General features: G+C 37.3%; 1 protein-coding gene across 4 annotated transcripts in view; it reads right to left on the bottom strand.

Moving 5' to 3' along the window:
• SPOCK3 (SPARC (osteonectin), cwcv and kazal like domains proteoglycan 3) overlaps positions 1-25,446 on the bottom strand; it is a 224,430-nt gene that overhangs the window by 96,671 nt on the left and 102,313 nt on the right. For 3 of the 4 annotated variants that reach the window (XM_059817875.1, XM_059817874.1, XM_059817876.1), the window contains one exon: positions 24,816-24,930. The exons of the other annotated variant lie outside the window; for it this stretch is intronic. In XM_059817875.1, the coding sequence (XP_059673858.1) occupies positions 24,816-24,930 (115 nt within the window). The remainder of the gene's footprint in view (positions 1-24,815; positions 24,931-25,446) is intronic. 4 annotated transcript variants of the gene reach the window in all.

Raw genomic sequence — 25,446 nt, 5'->3', positions numbered from 1 at the left:
TACAAGATTTACTATTTTATGTTGAGTATAATTACAGAATAGTTTTCATTAGAAAACAGCTGATTTTCCTATTGGCTCAAAACACTGGCTGCCACAAAAATGTTCTTCTGCCATTATAAAAGTAGATTGATATTCCACTCTTCACGTTTAGAACCCTGCAGACAGAGTGATTCTCATGCAATCTCCCAGCGGAAAAGGACCTGGGGGTGTTGGTCAACAGCCAGCTGAGTATGAGCCAGCAGTGTGCCCAGGTGGCCAAGAAGTCCAATGGCATCCTGGCCTGTATCAGAAACAGTGTGGCCAGCAGGAGCAGGGAGGTGATCGTGCCCCTGTACTCGGCTCTGGTGAGGCCGCACCTCGAATACTGTGCTCAGTTTTGGGCCCCTCACTACAAGAAGGACATTGAGGTGCTGGAGCGTGTCCAGAGAAGGGCGACGAAGCTGGTGAGGGGTCTGGAGCACAAGTCTGATGAGGAGCGGCTGAGGGAACTGGGGTTGTTCAGTCTGGAGAAGAGGAGGCTGAGGGGAGACCTTATCACTCTCTACAGCTACCTGAAAGGGGGTTGCAGAGAGGTGCGTGCTGGTCTCTTCTCCCAAGGAACAAGTGATAGGGCAAGAGCAAATGGCCTCAAGTTGCACCAGGGGAGGTTTAGGCTGGATATCAGCAAAAAATTCTTTACTGAGAGTGGTGAAGCACTGGAACAGGCTGCCCAGGGAGGTGGTTGAGTCACCATCCCTTGGAGGTGTTCATAAAACGTGTGGACGTGGCATTGTGGGACATGGTTTAGTGGGCATGGTGGTGTTGGGCTGATGGTTGGACTTGATGACCTTACAGGTCTTTTCCAACTTTAATGATTCTGTGAATGGTTCTGTGAATCTATCTTTCTCATTGCCTTGCAAGTGCAAGTTGCACTCTGGCTGTCTGTGCTCCCAGCTCTTTCTTCCTTCACGTGGGATCAGTCACAGTGTTTGCTTGAAAATGAAGACAGAAAAGGAGAAAGAAAAGTCCATTTATAAGCATTATAGTAATCAGTATCTGAAAGAAGGATTTCCCTTTTCTCCCTTTACTATTACTATCATACATGTCTGAGAGCCAGCAGGCAGCCTAAAACTTTTATTTCTCTGAGTACTTAAAATGTTTGTTTGCATTCTTCAAAACTTTATATTCAACTCTTCAGGTAGGTTTATAGGTAGAAAATATCAGCTAATGATCAATTTCAAAGGAACATGCCTTTTTTCCTCTCTGAATAGTAAGTACAGAAGATAACTAAAGAAACACTGTTTCTGCGAAGTGACTGATGTAGTGTAGGAGTTAAATAATGTACAGCTTGACGATTTAAGTTTTTCAGTTCTTTCTGTACTTGCTCATTTTTTTCCCAAAAATCATCCATTTGTTTACTTTTTTAAAAAGATCCATTTAATGATTTCATGTAGTAAACTATCTACTTACTACTGGAAGGCATTCTCGTATTCATATACCAATGCTAAAATTACTTCAAGATGATGGTACATTCTCATGAACAGCATTTGTAACATTCTGGAAAACATATGACCCGCCCAGCAATGACATAACATAAATGCTGAGATGATGCAAAAAAAACCCAACCAAAAACACCAAACTCAAACCACACCAACCAAAAAAACCCTTTCACACTTTCTCATATATTCATATAACATATCTGATCAAATCTTACTCTCTAAAAATCCAGTAGTATCCTCTATTCATCTTCTGCTTGGCAGCTCTCATACCTTCTTGTTTTTTCTTACAGGTTAAATAAAGGGATTTTTTTTTTCCTCCCAGAAAGGTTACTTTTTTTTTCACCCAAGAAAACTTTTTTGGATTTGTGTCCACTTATGTTGTTATCTTAAGGCAGATGTTTCAGAATCTGTTTCCTCTGTTCTACGCAAACTCAGAATACACAATACAGCTATAAGATTCTGCTTTACATTTAAATAAAGCAGCAAATAGTGATAAATTTTGCACAAGTTCTATATAATTGAAGATAACTTTTTTCAGTTTTTTATGTACACTACACATGAACTGTATATTCAAAAATCAATAAAAGATATTCTTATGAGTCTTTTCCTATCAATTTTTATGGAATTGTTATTAAGAGAAAATATTCTCTTTGTGGGTTTTTTCCCCATGTACACCAATGATTGAAAAGCTCTCAAACAACTTTAAAGTTGTTATGAATATTGATGTGCTTTTACCATACATTACACATTAAAACACTAATCATATCTTTAATTTAAGCTTAAAAATAAGGTTGTGTAGTCAGAGCAGGTAATATTTGGGACTGCCTACTAACAGCAGCCATGATCTTAGACGTGCTTTATTTTGAGGTCATGGAATAAGGAAAAGTTTAAGATCATCTTATTTAAACTGTGTGGTAAAATTCAGCTTTTTACAAGAAGAAACAGTCCTAAGTGTTGACAGTTATACATTATTCTGACAGTCAGTGAGAGAATAAAATGGTAAACACAAAACAGTAGTAAACACCTGAGGAAATAGTGTTTTAGCCTTTTCTTAGGATTTCTATTTCACATTTGTTAATTCTCTCAGACAAATGTATTTGCCATTCTTGCTTTATAAGGTCAGCCCAATCTGTTTAAAAAACTCCAACTTCATTAAAACCAGCTTCACTTGTCAGCACTGGAAGAAGTCAAATGCATTCTGGTACGAACCAGGACACTTATTAGTGAAGAGAGGTAAAGAAGTAAGAGATTTACAAAATCAAACTGATGTTTTTCAGCCTGAAGTGGACTGGGGTAGGGAGAAGAGGAACAAGCAGGGTTTAATTTTTTTTTTTTTAAACTTAAAATGAGCAAATATAGTTCAGAAATAGTGCTATTATGTGTCACAATGGTTACTCATACTTTCCTACAATGTTGTGATACTGAGGAAGACAAATGAGACAGCAATGTCATAAACTTTAATAAGATCATCTTTTGTTAATTTGAATAACAGTGATGATCTCGCTACCCTTACTGTTCATCAGGAATGTGAAATGTATGTACTAATATTGTCTCAGTCCTGTGATGCCTCTTCCCACACAGAACCACTTGTAAGAATAAGGCTGCTGGCAGGGAACATGAACATATATTTTCCATTTACACAGAACCTATATAAAACTGTCTTCACATCTTATAATTTATACTCATTAACTAATTTACCACCCCACTCATTTCCAAATTGTATATTTAAAAATGCCTCTACAGCTTTTGCAAGAGCTGACCTACAATAGCTACAAAACAAAGAACACTTTTTCCCACCTTCATATTCATACAAACATTGGTAAATGCATTTTTTGCAAACAAGATTAAATAATCAATTCTTATTTTTGAACGTGGTTATTTCTGGACTTGCTAAAGAAATTGAAATTATTTTCTTGAATTTTTTACCCTTTCTTAAGGAAGACTTAAAACAACAACAGAAGCCTATGGCGTGATCAGCATTGCTGCTAAATCCATGTATATGTTATTGAACTTATTTTTACTGGACAACTTTGTTGTGAAAAGAACATCCACAGTACCAAAGACGTAAGAACCCCCACCACACACAAGGGCAAAAGCCTAGCTCCCAATGAAGAATGCTACAGTTAATTATAATTAAAAAAATCACAGCAAGGTATCATCACAAGAAGCTTGCTGACCACATTCAAGGAGTTTGGCTGACCATCCTCCTGTATGGTACACCTTGTGGTCATGAACTTATTGTAAACTTCAAAGCACACCTGGACACTTCTCAAACATATGTGGACTTGAGATATCACCATCATCAATGTAAATCAGGTGTAAACAGCTGAATACAATATACAAATAAACCAGCACATCTGGTGATAAAGAATGAGGCCCTTATAAATACTTTTATGATCTTGACTTCCATTTTTCAGGGTTCTTTCCAGAATAATGTCATCATGGTCACAGACATTAGTTTTTAAGTTTTTTCTATTTGCAAGGCTTTTCAGGAGGGTCTGGGGTCATTTGCAGTTGTGTTCATTTCTATTAAAACAACAAAACCAAACACTATGTGTCTTGCTCAGCAAAATCTACGTAAGCAGGTGCAATTACGTTTCTTCTGATTTTGTTGTTATCAAGATGTGCTGTCCATATGGTATTTGAACTACATGCACATACACCTGTCTGAAAGAAAGCTTAAACTAAATATATACTGAATTGCTGGCTGGACAAACAATCATACATCAGTATATATTTTAGAATTCATGATTAATGTATGCATGTCTCATATCATGGACAAAAACTTCTTGATAAGTCTGCTTGTTCAAAGCAAGTACAGGAAAGAAAATGGTATGACACTATTTACGGAAGACTGCTTTTTGTCTTCTAAAGTGATACCATTTCTACTATCATCAGTTGCTTTATAACAAGAACAGGCTTCACATAACACACGAGGAAACTTATATATTATGAAATTAGAAGAAGGTACCCTTAGACTTTCTAGTTTGGATTCCTCTGTGAAATCCTAACACATCTTTGCTATTTTGGGGAGCCTGTTAAAAATTTCTGTCTCTAAATAAGTATTCAAACAGTAACTGCACAGCCTTCTTCCTCTTTTCCATTGCAAACAAATACACATGATGTTCTTGTTGTCTTTCATGACAAGGTATGTTTTCAGCTATTCTTGTGGCTCTTTTCTGATTACTTTCTAACTCCCAATATTCCTCCTGAAGTATGGGCATTCAAATGGCACAGTATTGTGGGAGTAGTTCCACTAGAATAGCTAGAGATATTACAACTGCTCTATACCTAAGTCAAGATTACATTGGTCATATCTATGTGTATGCTCCACAGAGGCTACAAGATTGCTCAAAGGACCTTGGGACATTACATTCCAAAAACCGTCAGGATCCAGTCTACTTCCTGCTCCATACCATTAATATTAATCCCACACTGTGTACTGACTGTAAAGCATGGAGGAATAGAAAGCACAACATTTGCATGTGCCTCTTAAACCACACTTTGTCATTCAGGGCTGGAGGCTGACTACTGCATCCTCCCACTATCTAGCAATCTTTAAGGTCACAGCCAACTCAATGCTGTCTGCAGCACTTGAAGCACTGTTTAGAATGTAACAAGGTTATTATGCTGGTCCCATGATTCCTCACATATTCCACTGTGGGGACAAAAAAAAAAAGCACAACTGCTTTCTCTAGTAGGAGCTCTAGAACAGCCAGGTACTGTATCACTACAATATGACTGCATTAGTGTAACAACACTTAAAATTACTACTACAGATTTTTACTAGGCCTCACAAATCCCTAGCTCAGTCCAATTATGTATTTGACATTATCATTTCAGATCCAAATGTCATACTACAATTTTATTTGAATAGTTTTTCAGCACTTTTAAATGTGGTGGTTTTTCACTCTGATATAGCCTGCTTCTTTCTTATCATCACAATTTGATACATTTATACCAAAATGTATATTAACCTGTATCGAGATATAAACACATGGATGCACATATATTGCAAATCCATGCAAGTTCTATGGTCTTGATTCCTTGGTGCACAGCTCATTATAATTTTGCAATTATCGGAACACACACTATCTCTGTTCACACACCTTGCTTAAACAACAAGTCACTGATTTATAATGAGCAAAGCAAAAGCTGACTCTTATCCATCACATCCCAGGTTTAACTGACAAAATCATTAGACTACAGGGGAAAACAAATGAAAACAAATACAGTCTGGTTGATATTAATGGATGCAGCTTGTACAAGCTTTCTCTTTCTGTTCCCTTGCCAGAAACTACTAAAAAAATTCCTCAGTTGCCTTTTTTCCCCCCTCCTTCATAAAGAGGAAATGAAGCATATATTTTAATAATTGTTCAACTGGCAAATTGATTTGTTGCACTACTTATCTTTGAATGTTTTAATGTATTGATACATTTTCATATGTTTTACTATTTTTAATTATATCAGCTTTAGTTTTAGCACTTTAACAGAAGACGTGTATGGCACAATATAACTCATAGAAGTATCCTAAATCAGCATGTTCCACTTGAGCCTCTTGGCTCTGAATTTAAAACATATTTCTGTTGCATTCACTGCAGTTGCTATTTGTCTCCCCTTTTCCACTTTATTTATATTGATGACATTTCCACCATCATCATGTCTTTTCTCACACCAGCTGAGACATGGGGAGAAGAACAGAGAATAATCCATTCGTTAGAGGGCAAAATTTACCTGGAATTGTTTTCTAACACCACATACGGCAGTGTATTTCAAGCTTAGTAGCTTATTTTCTTATGTTGTATATGTAACATAAAACTATTTTGAGCCAAAATTGTAAAATTCAAGGAGAGGCATAAGGAAGTATCTGCCTCTCCAGATTGTATTTAGCAATTCCAAGATCCTCGTTACATCTGTGAGGAGTAATAAGCCACTTTTACAAAGAATACATCCAAAGTATTCATGTTCAGGGATCTGAGTACCCCTTAATTGCATTCAGGGTTCCTTCAGAGTCTCTTTATGGCACATAACCTTGCAGCCATTCATTTTAATAAATGTTCTTTGTTCTGTTTCACAGCTTTACAGCGAGTGCTACTTCTCACACACACACACACACCCCCTCCCCGGTTTGGCTTTCATTCTACAGTACTTAACTCCATTCATCGGTGTGTTCCTCCGTGTGGCTGATGCCGCTCCCGCCACCTGACAACTCAGCTTCTTAAACCTGCCAGTTTTCATTTATTGTTCTCCTCACCTCCAGAAGTACCACACCTGTTTTGCTTAAACAGTAAAAATGGTTTTCTTACATTAATCTGCTATATTACACGTACTGTGTAATATAATTCTACCTACCCTGGACACATGTTTTAATTAAACAACTTTGAACTGGACTCAGTCTAAATCAAGAATAATTCTGCTAAACAAGAAAACCACACAATAGACAGAACCAAGCCTCTTTATATACTATCTACTGCCTGGTGCTCAGGAGCAATAAGGCTTGAAATGGGCCAGCTGTCCTGATAATTCTAGTGCTAGTATTACTTGCCCTTTATTCTACAGCCAAAATCTTCCTAAAATCATCTCAAAAGCACCACAATATCATGCCTGTAGGTATATATTCTAAAGCATAGCACACACTTGGCCATAAAATTGTCTTATGCAAGGGTGCTCAGGATTACAAGTAATCTCTATATGGTAGTTAAATTAAAAATGAAGTCGTATATAACTTGAACTAGTTTTGCTGTTATGATTACGTTAACTCACTTTTGCAAAGGCTGTGATGTTTTTAGATTATGTTGTTAATCAGGTGTTAGAAGAGCACTTGCAAGCTGCAAACAACACTGCTTTACAGCTCATGAGTTTTTAAGAGAAACATGTATGTCTGCATATCAGTGCCTCACAAAACTAAACTTCTGTATTCCAGCACTGGTTAACAGCTATGGCATTTCTATGAAAAACAGAATTCCTTTAGATCATCTAGGCAACTGTCAATTTATTGTACTGTAATCTTCAAAGTGCTCTTTAGATAGATGGAAGAGCGCATATCAGCACCACTTTTCTCACAGCCCCAGAGGGAGAGGAAGAAGAGAAAAAACAAACAAAAAAGAGACAGAAAGGCTTTCAACTTGTTATTATCTTTTCTGTCAGTATGATATCTTCTGAATTTATAAATGGTGTCTGATAACATCAGAAAAACAGGAAGATAAAGCTGACAAGCTGATGGAGAGGTCTGCCTACAAAAAATAAATAGCAACAAGTGTATAGTAAAAAGACCACAAAAAACGGGTGGTCAAACTATTCACGGAGGATCATCTGCTGGATTGTATTAAATTATTCTATTGATATCCTTCTACATCAAAAAAAATTTAAAAAAAAATCAAGTTTTTCCTTTTGGTGGTTTTTTTGCTTACTACTGAAGACATGCTGTTTCTCATAGGTCAGGAGTGTTTCTCCTTGAATTTCAGATAGGTAATTCATCTCAGAGTCTGCCTACGCAATGAAAATCATGCATATACATGGTAAACCCAAAGCATCAAAGAGTATCATTTCTATTACATATTCACTATGCAACAGGTCTGTACACTGCAGTCAGCCATATTGCCAAATATGCTGAAATTCCCTGAATGAATATCAAAATCCATGTTGACAAACTTCATGGGAGGAGAGGGGAAAACTCTGATAAATATAAAACCTAATTCAAAGCAGCACTGCACCAGCTAAACTTACTAAAAGAAACAGTAACACATGTGCAGCTTCCATTTTGGCCCCATATTGCTTGTGTTTGTCCTTACTCTTTGAAACTTAATCCTATTTTGCAACAATACTGATGTTCTCCAAAAGCTAGTTTTAATTTATAGTACTCTTTTTCCTCTCTGATCAAATCCAAGGATCATCAACAGTGAGGCTCATACTGGGGGGGGGGAAATGTTGCCTTCATAGTTATGAAATAATTTAGCATTTTTTATATACTGTAAGTGTGAAATATTATAGCTTGAAAAACTTCCAATTTAAACTAATTTACTTATTAGCCTGCTTTTTTCATAGATATATTAAACCCACAGAGATAGATAGGAATATTGCTGTATTGAAAAAAACAGTTTAAAACAAAACCTTGCTATTTTTATTGGCATCTATAAATGAAGCTATTTTTAAAACAAAGTATTATTTGTGCTGCTACTTGAGGCAAGAAAATCAAACAGATTAAAAGTGTGAGGTTTTCTTGGCTGCTAATTCACAGATAAATAAAATAGATCATTCTAAAGATGAAAATTTAATATAAACCAGAGATATCTATGATGAAATATCCGTGCCAGGATAGGAAAAAGAAAGAAATTGTCAATAAGACTGCCAAAAGAAGTTTTACTAACTACTGTAATGTCGTCTCACATTACTTAGTCTAGCATGATAGATGTTCTCTTTTATGTATGTTGGCATTATATTCCCCGCTGAATTTAAAAAAACCCTCAACTTGATTCCACAAAATAACTTGGTAGCCAAAAAGCCAGATATAACTTGTTCTTCTGTCATTATGGAAGTCAGTAAGGTTCCTATTTTAATTTGATTTTTTTTTTCTATTAATGTACACAAGCATCCTCAGCCTAGCCTCTTGCTTCCTTTTTCTTTCTTCCTTAATTACTCTGATGTGGGTTCCATAAAACGGTACCTACAGGATAATACATAACCTGTCCCTTCTCCATTCAAGCCCCATAAAACATCTCTTACTAGGGCTTATTTCAGGTTTGCAGGCATGACTGCATGAACATTAAGCCATGCTGAGGGAAAACATGAAGTAGTACATAAAAATGGAGAAAACATGAAGTAGTACATAAAAATGGAGAAGAGTTATTTGAAGAGACAGAAGAACAGTTAAGAAAACTACAAGGAAAAATGTCAAGGGATCAAACCCTAAAGAAACAAAAACATGTTATAAAAGGTAAAATAGAAATAATAAATATTTATATGATGGTAACACCAAGAGAATTGTGGTTCAGCTTTTAGGGTTTTGTTTAAACTTTGACTTCTTCATTCTGCATCATGCAGAGTTTGGAAAATTCCCTAAATATTTTAAAAAATATTTCAAACTGTTCAGAAAAACTGAAAAATAAGATACTTCAGGCCTCAGCTTTTGCTTTTGCTCAGTTGCTCCTAGAGGGACTCCACCTTCATACAACTGGGGCCCTAGCTGATGCCCAAGATGGGCAACCCTGGGATTCTGCATACCAAAACACATTTATCCTAATTTAGCTGCCTAATGTAATCTTCAAAGTCATGACTCCACAAAACAACAAACCCACCAGTCTTAGCCTCAGAGCTGAACATGTTTCCAAATACTTCGCTTTAAAAGACCAACCACAAATCCAGCTTTAAATCCCAAAATTGCAATGTAGTAAGAGTGACAAAAAGGCCGTGGTTACATGGGGGAAGGAAAAAAGTAATCTACTGAGAGATGACATAAATGGAAACAGGTATTTTCTGTCCCCACTGTGGGTCACAAAAAGCATTTCATAATTTGCTTGGGAAAGCAGCTGTTTGCACAAAAGAATGATTTTGGTTTTTGGTCTTAAAAATCCTGAGAGTAGACAGTGCTACTTATTCCAGTGGTATTTTTCCTTCTGTAGTTCATAGTTTAGCTCAATTTTAATTTTTATTGCAGTCTTATAGGTTCAAGCATATATAAATAACTGTATCTTTTGGTCTCTGAATAGCTTTGTTAATAAAGTAAATTGTGTTATCTAACTGGACTAGTGTCCAGTCTGTTGATCAAATACAGCACCTCCTTTTAGACAGCAGCTGTACTAAAAACTTAACAGGAAAGTGATCACAGACAAAACTTAACACCTCTATTGCCAAGAACAGGTTTGCCACATGTCAGAAACATTAGTTGTCTGACCTGTATGCTAGTTTAGAGGACTGTTCTAGCTCTCTACGCACATTTCTAAACCTTCCTTTTAACCACAATGCTGACCAAGAGCTCTGTGGCAGTAGTGTCGTGTCAAAATTAAACAGGTTCCTAAAATTTGTTTTGAATCTGCTGCCTCATTCTCCCTGTTCCTTCATTATGAGAGGGTAAATGAAACTAAGTGAGCAATGATTCCGGAAATAAAATCCTGTCATAGTCTTTCTTACTAAGTTAGTTTTAATCTAAGTGCCCATTTTTCAGTGTCTTTTCATCCAGAAGTCTCTCTAGGTCTTTGATCATATTTTTAACAGCTCTGCCAGTGCTTCTGTTTCTGCTGTGTGTCATTTATCAAGGTGGCCAGAAATAACAGGACTATTAACACAACTAAATTGTGAGATCTCACTCATAAAATGATTTCTTAACATTTTCAGACTATTCTCTTTACCATTCTTTGCAAATCTCAATGTTTTGTTTGCTTTTATAACTACGGCATCTGCATACCTTTTCTCAGTTCTTCACAATGGCATTTTATGCTTGCTTCTTGATAGAAGATATAGACAATATTCATTCTACCATAAATTACCTTATTTTACAATTTGAAGATAGGAGAGGTGAATTAGAGCATGCCAAAAGTCTTGCAGTGTAGGTAAAAAACCTCCAGCATTTGTACTTTGAAGTAAATGGTTATATGATGTCAGTATACTTCTAGAATATGAAAGGAAATTCACTTTTCCAGAAGCCTCAAATCTGTGAGATACAGGGCTGAAGTCACCCTAGAAGTGTTGCTATTGTTGGTTCCCTATGAAAGAGAATTTTATGGGTAGAAGGGTCAGAAGTACATGGGTCTCTAGCTTTGGCTATAATGACAACTAAGGGGACAGCAAGCCCTCTCATCCTACTTTGTAACATGCAAGTTTGTTTTATGGTATCTAAGAGCAAGGGATTTAATTCCAATCCAGATCATCTTGGCTGTGCATTCATACCTTTTACAGACTCCAGTAGCATGCCCCAAAGATGAAAAATCAATCATTCATATCCTCAGGATATCCGTTTCCTGTAGTCGTATGTTTATTGCTCTCTCGTCTCAGATAATCTTTCCTCTTATTTGCCTCTTCCTTGCACCAATGAGTTTGAAGTTGGAGAGGAGATGATGTTTGGGGTTTTCTTTAAAAAGAAGGCCCAACAGCAAAAGCTTAGAACATGACTAGTGTTGAATTTAGGGATCAAAACTTCAAATCAACTTTCACAAGTATGCAAATCTTGGTACTACAAACATTCATTGGAAATGAATGTGCAAGTGGTGAAGAAAAAGTCAAGGGGGATTCATTCTTCAAGATGTGAAAATGTTTTCAGAAACATTTACGTGCCTAGATCTTCAGCTGATCAAGAAATGGAGTAATACCTGAATTACAATAAAGTTAACTATTTAAAATTTTTACATACATGAAACTCTCTGACAAGAAAAAGCCCACCTAGGTATATTCCTCTGTGAAACATCTTTCCCAGAGACATTACTTTTAAGATTCAAATGGGTGTATTTTACAGCAGTTTTTACTTTAGTCTCTGCATTAAAATAATCTACAGTTACGGTAGAAAGAATAATAATTAGAAAGCAGAATAGATAAATGATGTCACCATGCACAGTCATACTTGAAAACGTGAAGAATTAAATCATCTTAAACCACAGTGAAAAAAGTGTTGATTACTGTATATTCGTTAAGATGATAACTTTGGATGGCTTGATCCATAGGTGCTATGAACTAGTTTAGTGGTCAGTTACTCTCTCTATTCCTTTAGTTAGGGGAGAAAAGTTGTCCTGAAGAGAGGAGAGAATCGAGACTTCTTTTTTTTCTGGAGGGTTTGGGTTTTTTTAAATTGCTTTATGGAACAGGCTAGGAATTGCAAGTCTGTGTCTATTGGTAAAGCATTTATATTATAAGTATTAACCCACTGCTATCATAACTGCAACTTCAGGTAACATTCAGGATATATCATAATTTTATAGATTGACTTCTACGCACTTCTGCAATCTTATAAAAACCAACACCTTACTACTATAAAATACTTCTATAAGTTCTGCCCCCAAAGTTTACCTACCCTTGGACGTTCAAATATATCACTGAAGGTCTGTATTTGAAATAAGTCTCCCTCAAAGGAATTGAACCAGACCACGCTGGAGTCACGGCTACTGTGAGAGCCCGTTTCCTCAGGTATAACCTCTTCTTTTTCTCACCCAGAAGTTTTGTCTAGACAGAATTTGAGCATTTGTCTGAGATTTCTGGACACAGAATCTATGGTGACATGCTTCATGAGGATAGTCTGCATATGTGCGATAAACCCAAAGCATCCCTGAAACAACTGTACAGATACTGCCTGAATTAGGACAGCGGATCCCACAGATTCAGGAAGCTTTAAATCCAGCCTTAACCGTATTGTGATTATAAGAATTCATTATTATTATTATTACTACTGCTACTAATACAGAAGTTGCATAAGGCTTTTCGGAAAAAGTATTTGTATGGTATAAGCATTCTAATATTTAGGTTAAACCATAAAATGACAAAAAAGATAATTTTTTTTTTAGGCAATAAGTATCTGATATAGACTATATAGTAGTTTGTGGAAGAAGCCACACCTGTAAGTATCATATTACTGTTCTCTTGTAGCAGACTACAGCATTTTATGAAGTGAACTTACTTTTGACAATCTGGACAGATGAAAAGGATTTTGATGTTTGCTTTTAAATGAAAGAGAAATATAAAAATACTACCAAACAGACACAAAACCCCCTTACATAACTGACCATGTAAAAAAGACGAACATTTAGTGACTCCTGACATGCCTTTACAGTCATAGCTATGCTATTTGATTTCCAAAAGCTGTAGTATATTTTACTGTAAAGCACCAATATATGCACATATTTCACTCTACGACGACAAACATCTCCAGCTGCTACAAATAACATTATTTTTCACCACTGGAAACCTAAACATATTGTTTTACACAAATGGAAATTAGTAGAATGATTTCTGTTCCCTGAACACTACTCCTACTCAATTTCACACACGTAACAGTTTTCTCGCCACTGGTACGTAAGCAAAACAACAGATGTGTTCTGAGCCTATAAACACAACTTATGAAGTCAGAACTTCACATAAAATGAAATGCATTAGAATTGATACTAGCTAGTAACAAAAACACCTATTTATAATCAGAGCCAAATGAAAATTTTAAAACCTGTAAAAGAACCCCTCACATATAAGCATCTTGGAGTTTTATTCTTTTCCATTACCCAGTGTTAACAGTATTTCAGTAACACTGAAAGACAAAAAACCCCCAAACAACCAACCCACCAACAAATTCCAAATTAAGCACTAATTGATTACAAATGTTTGCATCAGCTATTTTACAACTGATAATGTATTCTAACAAAGTACACTGAAAACTGATACTGACAGTTAATTTTTAAAGCGCTACAAAAAACAAACAGCAAGCTTTACTTTAGACAGGTATTTGTAAGACGAGGTATTGAACTGTTCCTGAATTAATTTTGCCTAATTTTTCCGATAAAAGAATATTCAAAGATTTTAAGCTTATTATTTTGAATTATTTCAATGTTTACGTAACAGTCCACAATGAATTTTATTGCTATGGACTACAATCACAACTTTGTAGTTAAGGACAGAGAAATCATTTATAAGCACCATCTTCATCATTCTTAATTTTGTTGACAAAAAGGCAATCTTTTTAAGTAGTAGATTCTCAGGAATACTGTGAGGGAAAAGCCAGTTTTAAAATAACAACAAAATAAAAGCTCACAAACCATTTTTTGTTACTGGTACAGCACATTAGCATCTCCCAGGGTTAGTCAAAAGTTGTACACTCTAACAGCAATGCTTTCCTAGATCAGACATCACATTTCCTAATTCTTTTCTGTTCTAGTTTTTGAACAGAAGTGTCCTAACTTACTGCCTTTCAGGAGGTGGTACAACTGAGCATGCCTTCAACTGCTGTCAGCAATACAGAAAGAAATACAGCAAGCTGGGATCCATTTTCCTGCAAAAAAATCCCAATCCTTATTTATAATCTCATTGCAGAAGTGGAAAGTAGGACACTCGTGATCACTGAAAAACTCATCATGCCAACTGATTATCCAGTGTACCCTCTCACTCCTACAGGCCACAGAGAATCTGAACAAGATCACTGGAGCAGGTAAAACATGAGATGAGTAGGCCGAAGACTTACCAAATTAATTGAAGCCCATCTGCATTAGTCTAAAGTAGGACTCCGTATTTTCTTTAAAAATAGGTGTATCATAGATTTTGAATGGGAGAAGTATAGGGAAAAATACCTGTTCTGTTAATAAACAGACTAGGGAAGTTCTGTTTAGGTCTCCTTTATTTCAAGTTTGCTTTGATCTCCTACAAAACATGTATTTTTTTTCTCTTGGTGTGTAATGTATTAAAAACGAAAAAAAATCCTATTTTAGATTTCTACAGACACATGTTGCGGGGGTAGTTTTTTTCCTTAAGGACAGCAATTTTTGAGTTTTGAAGTTTAGCTGCAAAAAGTATAAATATTGTATGGCTAAGTTACAACCTTAATAAATAGTAAGGCTGATATGGACAACATTGGTCCTCAAATATACATTCTTGCAATCTACGTATGTATATTCCGTTAGCGTTAGCAGGAGGATAGCGAATAAGAGAGAATGACTTCCATTAGAGGATCCTGTTTTCCTCTAGCCGTGTATCTGTAACTCCCACTAAAATGAATGGAAGAAACACATGCACATCAAGGAAAGAATAGGCCCTCACAACCTACGCAAAACATATGATGTATAGTGTTAGTCACCTCTTTTTCCTTCCCAATGCAGTGAAACAGCTAGTAAAAAGAAGCTTCACTTTTTTCTTTAGTAAATTAAATTGCATAGCATATAAAAATCTAGAAAATATTCACATTTTGACCTCTTTTTTAAGCACATAATAGTCCAAATTATTTTCTCAACAAGTTCAATTAAGACATGGCTAAGCAAATTTCCTTTTCAGTACTTTGTAGAGTGTAAGTATGATCACAATGGCATAGTTCAACAATAATTGGACTAATCAAAGGTATATAATGTTAGCATTGTGAATGAAGTAGTGTTGCTCATTAGCTTATTACAAAAGAATTACTGTAAATTCAGCCTACATGCAGCATCACTTCCTGTGCAAACAAACACAGATAATGCAATAAGCTTGAAACACTGCCAAGCTGGCAGACTGGCAGCACAAATTATGCAAAGAACCAGAAAGCCTTCAGCAGATTCAATAGAGCTTGGAGCATAAGAATGATTAAGTGTTTCTCTGTACAACTACAAATCACAGTAATGAATCAGACTAAAATTTCCAGTAAGGGACTTAACTGCACCAGCTGGCCTTCTTCAGCAGCATTATAATTTGAAATGATGACATCCTAAATAGTGGTGTTTGCAACTTTCACACAATCTGCCCAAAGCAATTCCTTTGTTTTGCTTCAGTTTTTTGGAAGTCTTTTTTGAAATCACAATAAAATGTTGCAGCACCTAAAGATACAGAAAAGCTACAAAGCTATACTGTTTCTTCTTCTCTGCTTCTTTTCCTTTTTTCTAACCAAACGAGAGCAAGGCCATATCTAATCAAATAGGGCATCTTCCATATCAGTTCTAACAGACTCTCTTTCAAAACTGCTAAGAGTACTTAATACAAGTACAGATTTGCAATTACAGCTTTTGATTTTTGTTTTCTTTTTTTAAATTAAAAACTTAATGGTAGCAAGTCTAAATTGAAAACGCCCTTTCTTTTATTGTAAAATGAGAGTGATAGTAAAATACCTTAAAGTACGATGTTTTGAAAATCCAGGATACATGTGTCCATACAATATGAACAGAAAAAATACATATACATGTGTACATAATTATTTATATGGATGTATGTGCATGTATGTATGCACATGTGTGCATGCATGTATGTGTATGCATTTTTCTTATCGAATGGGCCTCTCGGGTACTTGGACTTGGTCACTTTTTATGCCTGGGGACATAATCTCAGCCATGCAGTACCACAGCATGGAAACAGAAGAGGTTTCAGTTTGCTTTCGCAGTGGAATCAGTGTTACAGTTCTGCAGCACTTGAAATTTACTCTACGCTTCTGTTACATCATCCATAACAGGAAAAGGTTAACCCATCTCATGCTTCAGGGCCCAACACTCATCCCTTCAAAGCTGAGATGGAACATTTTCCTCATGTCATAATACTAAGGTGAACACACCCAGGGAAGAACTTCTGATAATCCAGCTCATATAAAAAAGTATTTAGACTGGTTTTCCACATTCTTCAAGAGCACTGTAAGAGGGCAGAAGTCCAAGGCAAGATAATGGACTAGATGACCAATGATTTGAACCAAATCAGCACTTGGAAAAGTCATTTAACTCAAAAGCCTAAAGGAAGTTGTAGTAAGATTAAGTGCTATCACAAAATCTATCAAACTATCCCACTACCCTACCTTAGTAAATTAGATTGATTAATTGATATAACTATTTTACCACTATCAGCTTCTGTGAGTCTATAATAAAGAGATGCTCTTTAACATGCTTTAATAGTGAAATCGTGGTAACTTGAAGACTGCACCCACAGGCAGAAATATTAGAAAATTTTTATTAATCCCTAAATTCAGGTCCTACTCCATCCAAGCTTAGGGGCAGGGAACAATTGTCACTAAACCTAACTTCATTTCACAAAACTCTTAAGAAAAAGCAGAGGAGACATTTTACCCAGATAGCACCCACCACTCTTTCCTTAATTCTTAAAATAGTGAATTCTGTATCATTAGGCCCTCTATACTGCTCACCTCCTACTCAACTTCACATTTTATAGAGGTCCAGTCTGCACACTTCTCTGGAACCTGCCTTCTAGAGCTTTAATATAAAAAGAGCAATTATAATTTTTTGTTTCTTTGTTTTAACTTGGTTAAATGCTTACTTGTTATGACTCTCTATCCATGACTATTGAATTCTTGTCGTTTTCCAGGTAAATCACGATCTGTAACTGAAATGCTTTTACCATAATTAAGTCACCTCTCCTACCTTAACCTTTAACAAAATGGGTTAATTTTTTTAGAATTGCTATGATCAGAATCTATTGCTTAGTTAGTATTTATTGGGAATCAGTTACTCGTAAAGAAGATCCAAAAAGCTGTGCACCTCTATGACAATGCAATTCTATTCCTCTTATGAACACCTTCCCTACATTATTAAAATGACATAGGTATAGGCTGCTACCATAAAGAAAAAAAACAGTACAAAAACAAGACAAAGAAGGGACTATAAATGACTGTAAGGCATAATCTGCAAAGAGAAAGAAAATAAATCATAAATAAAAAGATGTGCTACAAAAGGAATGATTCCTTATTTCTAAATAATTCCCTAGAGTTTTCCTATACCTAATACGTGAAATAAAAACTAGATCTGGAATACCTGGATTGTGTTACAATTGCTTCCTACTCTGAAACCTAAGAATAAATGATTGGAGAGGGTGAGAAATCCAATAGAAAGAAAAAGAAAGTCTGCGGTCCTTACACAAGTAATAACTGTCAGTCTTTAAACATCTCAAGTCCATCTTAACATGCCATGGCTGTAATATGGCAGAGACAAGTGCAATCTATTTCTCCAATAGCAGGGAACTGTTGTGTTGATCTGCACATTTTACATAAACAAACCATAGAAAGCACAGCAGAACCTTCACAATGGGGGCAGGGGGCATAACGTACAGTGGGGAATTCATAAAAGAGACAGATCTACATTCACCTAGAAAAACTGCATATGCATTTAATGCACTGATTAACTTAATGCATCCAAGCATTGACTGATTTTATGTATCCAATCAATTTTACGCAGTACATTTCTTTTACTTATGGAAGAAGAAAAAGACTTTTATCAGATTCCACTAGGATCAATCACAGAATCACAGAATCACTAAGGTTGGAAAAGACCTGTAAGATCATCAAGTCCAACCATTACAAAAAAACCAAAAACCAAACAAAAAAAACCAAACCCACAACCCACACCACACAGCACCATGCCTATCAAGCCACGTCCCACAATGCCTCGTGCACACGCTCCTTGAATACCTCCAGGGAGGGTGACTCCACCACTTCCCTGGGCAGCCTATTCCATTGTGTTACCACTCTCTCAGTAAAGAAATTTTTCCTAATATCGAGTCTGAACCTCCCCTGGCGCAACTTGAGGCCATTTCCTCTTGTCCTGTCACTCATCACTTGGGAGATGAGACCAACACCCACCTCTCTGCAACCCCCTTTCAGGTAGTTGTAGAGAGCGATGAGGTCTCCCCTCAGCCGCCTCTTCTCCAGACTGAACAACCCCAGCTCCCTCAGCCGCTCCTCATAAGACTTGTGCTCCAGACCCCTCACCAGCTTCATCGCCCTTCTCTGGACACGCTCCAGCACCTCAATGTCCTTCTTGTAGTGAGGGGCCCAAAACTGAACACAGGATTCGAGGTGCGGCCTCACCAGAGCCGAGTACAGGGGCACGATCACCTCTCTACTCCTGCTGGCCACTCTGTTTCTGATACAGGCCAGGATGTCATTGGCCTTCTTGGCCACCTGGGCACACTGCTGGCTCATCTTCAGCCGGCTGTCGACCAACACCCCCAGGTCCTTTTCTGCCAGGCAGCTTTCCAGCCACTCTTCCCCAAGCCTGTAGCGTTGCATGGGGATACTGTGACCAAAGTGCAGGACCTGGCACTTGGACTCAGCCCATCGATCCAGCCTGTCCAGATCCCTCTGCAGAGCCTTCCTACCCTCAAGCAGATCAACACTCCCGCCCAACTTGGTGTCGTCTACAAACTTGCTGAGGGAGCACTCTATCCCCCTCATCCAGATCATCAATGAAGATATTAAACAAGACTGGTCCCAAAACAGCCCCGGGGGACCCCGCTTGTGACCAGCCGCCAACTGGATTTCGCTCCATTCACCACAACTCTCTGGGCTCGGCCATCCAGACAGTTTTTTACCCAGCAAAGAGTGCACCTGTCTAAGCCATGAGTCGCCAGCTTCTCCAGGAGAATGCTGTGGGGGACAGTGTCAAAGGCTTTACTAAAGTCCAGGTAGACAACGTCAACAGCCTTCCCCTCATCCACTGGGCGGGTCATTTGGTCACAGAAGGAGATCAGGTTGGTCAAGCAGGACCTGCCTTTCATGAACCCGTGCTGGCTGGGCCTGACCCCTTGGTTGTCCTGCACGTGCCCTGTGAGCGCCCTCAGGATGAACCTCTCCATAATCTTTCCCAGCACCAAGGTCAGGCTGACAGGCCTGTAGTTCCCCGGATCCTCCTTCCGGCCCTTCTTGTAGATGGGCGTCACGTTCGCAATCCTCCAGTCGTCCGGGACCTCCCCCGTTAACCAGGACTAGGTTAGTCCGTAGGTTCTAAAATATCAAAGACACTCAGATTTACTCAGCCCAAAACTGTCTTGTAATTTCCTCATTTCCAAAGCTTATACACAAAACATTTAGACATGTTACTGAGCAAGACATCACTTCACCAGTTTCTCGCAGTAAGCAGTCGAATTTTGGAATGGACTGCATAATGACTGGGTCTCAGCTGAATTAACCTCATTTGTAAATTGTCTCCTACAACTAGTTCGAGATAAAAGCAAAGAGAAAGATTTGAAGTAGATAGATGCTTCCCCCCCCGCTTTCTTTCATCTGTAAGCATTAAGCTTAAATATTTTTGTTTTCACAAGCATGCAGTACCAAAAAAAAATTTCAGTAAGAGTAATCCAACTGAAACCACAGGCACTATCCCATGTTTACTATTATGTTTACGTTAAAATTATCTGCTGGGTGGCAACTCTGCTGAATTTTTTCAAGTTTTCTAGAGTCCTGCTCTTTGCCTGCAGCTAACCTACTTAGAACTTCACCTATACACTGCTTATTTTCATACAGTAGCCTATGATTCACAGGATGTTATTCTTAGAGCAATTTACATGATGTGTCACTTCATATTATAATTGTCTGTTTCAAATCTAAGATGAAGTTAACAGACTATTTATCAGGACTTGCAAATGTATAACTCATTGCTGAACTAACTTTCCAGCTTTATCTACCAGCTTTCCATGCCTTAATTCTTTCTTTCTTTGCACAAAGTGGCAACCACAAGTACGTGAAGATTTAATGATTTATCTTTACCACCTGCTGCTCTGCATAAACAAAGAGCACACATTCCATTACAGGTATTCTGAAATATCCATCACCACCTACAGCCCTCTTCCTTTAATTCACCCCTTTTCATTTCCTGTCCAATTCTCTTCTGGCTGAACATTCACGTAACTTTTTTCCTCTTCTCCAAGCTCACAGGGGTGAACTCATAGTTCCCAGAGATTCTCAGTACTGCAGATTCAAATAATTAATAGTCCTGAAAGTGAAGTGACTGCAAACTAAAACAAGCAGACAAATTTCTATTAGTGTGATGAATATCCTGCTTGTCACCGTAACATTCACACCACTGTATCACACTATTGGCAATACTGTATTCCGATAGTCTACAAGTTGTATTTGTAACTGAATGAGGTATACTTCAAAGCATTTCATTATTGCATGTGCTGACACTTCACAGGATTTTCTCCCCCATAAAGCCTATCACTTAACCAATAAAGATAAATTGGAAAGCACAAAGGAAAGGTAAAACACCATTTAGGCCAAAGGAAAAGTTAATGTCAATATCTAGAGTCTCAAAGAATCTATGATAAATACTATTTTATACCAGACTTTGAATTATTTGTTTATCATGCATTCTAGTGCAGGCAGCTACTCCCTTCCCACAGCAATCCATATGGAAGTACTTGGATAAATAACATTAATATATATCCTGCATGTTTTCCCCTCTTAAATTACTTCCTCCTTCCTTCATAGGAAGAGCACAGCACACAGAACAAAGCTTCCAACAGTTAGAGTCAGCAGAGATGCAAATGCAATTACCTGCTAGCAATAAAATTCTGGCACCTCTAACCATGCCCCCATACTTTCTAAACCTCTGGTACTCTCCAAACTGCTCTCATGACCAATGATCTACAACACTTACTTCACCTTTTTGTCAAATACTGTTCAGTCTTTCCCGGACAGTACATAAAGGAAGCCTTTGCATCAAGATGCTGTGGCACTGCAGAAGCATGCCAGAAGAGGACTTGCCACCTTTGCGGTCTCCCAGAAAAGGGAACGAGCCCTGTGTGCAGTACCTCAAGGCTGAGAGGGAAACCATCATCTCTGCTGCCATGGAAACTGAAGAAACAGCAAAACCCTAGGCTTGCCTGATCCTCACCACCATGAAAAGGATGGTGAGATGCAGTAACTGGTTTTGAAACCACACAAAGACAAACACACTGCAGCAAGCACACAATGCTGAGATCCCCGAGCTAATACAAATTTTAATACTTCTGAAAGCACAGGTAGAATCATCACATCAGTAGAGCGTACTGTCACGTTAATTAATCCTGTTGGACCTTGTCATATCATGTCACTAACAGCCTTGCAGATGGCTGGGATATCCACCACCGATCACATGCTTCATTGTGGGGTACTGAGGTACCCTCAGTAATCCATACATGGCTACAATAGTTTGGAAATTGTACTGTACAGATAAGAACACCTGAGAGACCATGGACAACTGAATAACAGAATGTCAATGCCTAAGAGTTTTTTTCTGCAAGTCAATTTCTAACAAAACAACAAAAGAAATTACTAACATCATTTCTCCATTTGATACAATTACTAGCATTCACTGATTAGCAGCCTCTCTGTCTATGCTATTACCTGAAAAAGTGACAGAATTTATATACAGAATTCTATGAACAAGGTAATAGGGCTGCTTGGAAATGCTGCTTCTAGTAACAGAGAATTTAACTGTATATCTGAGAATTTCAACTTGATGATACTCCAGAATAATCCATTCAGCTATAACAGTGTATTTCAGGCTCCTTTCCCTGGGGTAGCCCAAAGGTGCCTATAAATCTTTTATCTTGGAGGTATGCAGAGTCTCCTCTTCCCTGACTGTCTCTTAAGGATAGTCTTTGCCACTGTATCAGTTCACATTCTTAAAACTACTTTTCCTGTGCAAGAGTCTTAGGAATAATCTCTGGAACATCTATGGATCTATACAGAAAATATGTCCAAATGGAAATCTGTGGGCAAATTCTTTACGAAGAGTTCCCAGTAATCCATGAAAAAGGTCTCAACTATTTTTCCAGAAGACATCCCCAACTGTCTTTTCTTAAAAAAAATTAAAAATAAAGATTATTCAAATTAGCAAATCTTTGAATAATGCCACATGCGCGCACACACACAAATTGGAAAGGGAAAATTATTGGGATAAAATTCTGTAAAGATTTATTCCCAACAGATTGAATACACACAACTGATACATTATAAATGGATACAGGTGGATAATATAACCTGATAGTTGATAATATAACCTTGCTCATCTAATTTTTACCAAGACTTATAAAGGAGTGGACTAGTCCTTTGTGAACTTGGAAAAATAGATGGCTCTGTTGAAAATCAATATGCAAATTGTAGATATCAGTGAATGAATAAAATCTTGGGCTAAAGAAGTTAACAGAGGTAAAGAGTCCAGCAGACACGACTGCTTGTGAATAAGCTATCCATACTCTTATCCCACCATACTACGGAAAGGTCAGAGACTGCGTGAAGAAAACTTCTTTAGAAAGAACGCACAAAGCAGTTGATTTCTCCTTGAACCTAGTAGTCTGGGGGAACAGGGAGATCTAAGCTTGGGAAATCCCTGTCCTGGCTCAGGACACGTAGGTAGAGAATTGCATCACCTAGCTTACAAGACTAGACTTGCAGTGCTTATTGCACCAAGTTGCTGCCATTCTGAAGTTTCCCATTATGAAATTGTGTTATATTCAGACAAGCTTTGCCTCTTAAAATACTACCTTTCTAAAAGAGTGCCAGGGACTATGGGAGAAATAATACAGGTATGAAGGCAGATGTCAATATGTTTATTAGTTCAACCACTGTATGCAGCTTCATCTATTCTAAAAAAGTTTTCAGTCCTTACCTGCTGCATGCATACTTAACTCAGAGATGTCATTTTTCACTGTTTTCAATAATGTGTGTAACACCTCTCAGAGATTTCAAATGATTCTCTTGTCTTTTCACAGTTGACACTGACATATTCCCCTGACAGTTCCCATGCAGCTGAAATTAGCCTACCTAGCTTTGTCTGATAGTAATTCTTGCACCTTTTGTAATACTTTATCAAACCAAAACGTCTAGCTCTGCACTGAGATTGTTTGCTATAAGCAGTATAGCTGTACAAATAATGTAGAGCTTTTTTGTTAATTAACCGCAGCTGCAGATTGAGGATAGTTTTAACTTTTCCTTTCACTATGTACTGTCCTGCTTGTTTGAAAAGCTACAGATGGGTGCATTTAAACATAACTAGATACTCAGAAGAACATTCCTTGTATCATTCATAAAACTGTCCTGGCTTTCTAAAAAGCTTGAAAGGACCCTCTTATATCAGACAAGAAAGTCTCTATTTTCCTTAGCTCTTTTCAGCCCCTACTGAGCAAAGCACTTTAACACACGCTTATTTCAATCATGTTATTGAAATTTAGCCTTTCTACTATGCTTTGTTTCCCCACAATGAAGCGCAAAAAATTGAACAATCCCAAGTCAAAAATGAAACTTGACTCCATCCCCTGAGCAAACAACAATCTCATGACTCAGCTAAGATATGGTTCAGCCCCCTACATATTCACTTTCTGTCCCAGGTAAAGCCACAGAAGTACATTAATGTTTTGTCACTCTAAGACCTACATAAATAGAGCATCTGGAACTGTTCTCCCAAAAAAAGGTAAGAATAAAAGTAATCTACATTCAGATTCCAGAATATCTTTCACGTATTTGTTCCTTATATTTAACCAGTCCAGAATGCAAAGAAAATTGGAATGCATAGAACAAGGAGAAAAAAGAAGAAAAAAAAAATCTTGTACTATAACAGGCCATTACCTACACTTTAACAGGCAGTTTTGAGTTCTCTAGCTTCATATAAGAAGTGATGAAGTCAAAGTAATGTACAGCAGCAGGACATTATCACAATCATTATATTCATTTGGTACTGGCACAGTTGGTATTTCCTTAAATGTATTTGTATCAGCAGCTTGCGATACCTAAATATGTGCACCCTCTAGTTTACCAGCCTATCAAAAAAATCAAATATTAAACATTCTAATCAAATTATGCATACATAATTACTTCTAAAATCCACTCCTACTGTGCTCATATGTTGTTAAATAACTAAACTAATTATAGCATATTTATGGTTTACAGTCAGTCATGAACAATACAAAAAAGTCTACAGCATTAACCTTTAAAGTATTTACCTGTGTGTAAGCCTTCGGTGACTAATGCAAACAGCAGTTTGTTGATCCTGTGCAACACAGACCTTATGGCGACTACATTTCATCTTTAAACATGGATCTTTAGCCGGATCTAAAGCTAAAAATAATTTTAGAAAATTGTTAGCAGTTATCTAGAAACATGCAATTAAGAAAAGAAACACACCACACATAAACCCCACCAAGTATGTGGAGGGGGTTGCCCTGCTGCTTGTACAGCATGATGAACTGAAAGGCATTGATTTTCACCAAGATAAAATGCAGGACACTCACCAATAATGCAAAACAAAGCTGTGCAAAATTTCTTATCAAGGAAAACAGATCTTCATGAAACATGTATACTTCTGTATATTCTCATACAATACCACTGTTTTTTATTTACAGAAATATTAAGTACCCTACCCAACTCTTCTGGTCATTTGTAACAAAGGCAATCTATGGCTGCTGGTTTTTACTGTAGCTGAGAAGACTTCTTTAATATTAGAATTTTCTTAGGACGTACAGGAAGTCTGCATACCTATTATGTCATTCAGAGCACCAAATTCCCAAAGAAAACAATTTTGAATTGGATTCTGTTGTCTACAGTTCTCCATTTCAGTCATGTCACTTCTAAACA

This window comes from Gavia stellata, chromosome 5, assembly GCF_030936135.1.
Source record: "Gavia stellata isolate bGavSte3 chromosome 5, bGavSte3.hap2, whole genome shotgun sequence".
Classification (NCBI taxonomy): Eukaryota; Metazoa; Chordata; class Aves; order Gaviiformes; family Gaviidae; genus Gavia; species Gavia stellata.
This window is presented reverse-complemented; position numbering and strand designations above follow the sequence as displayed.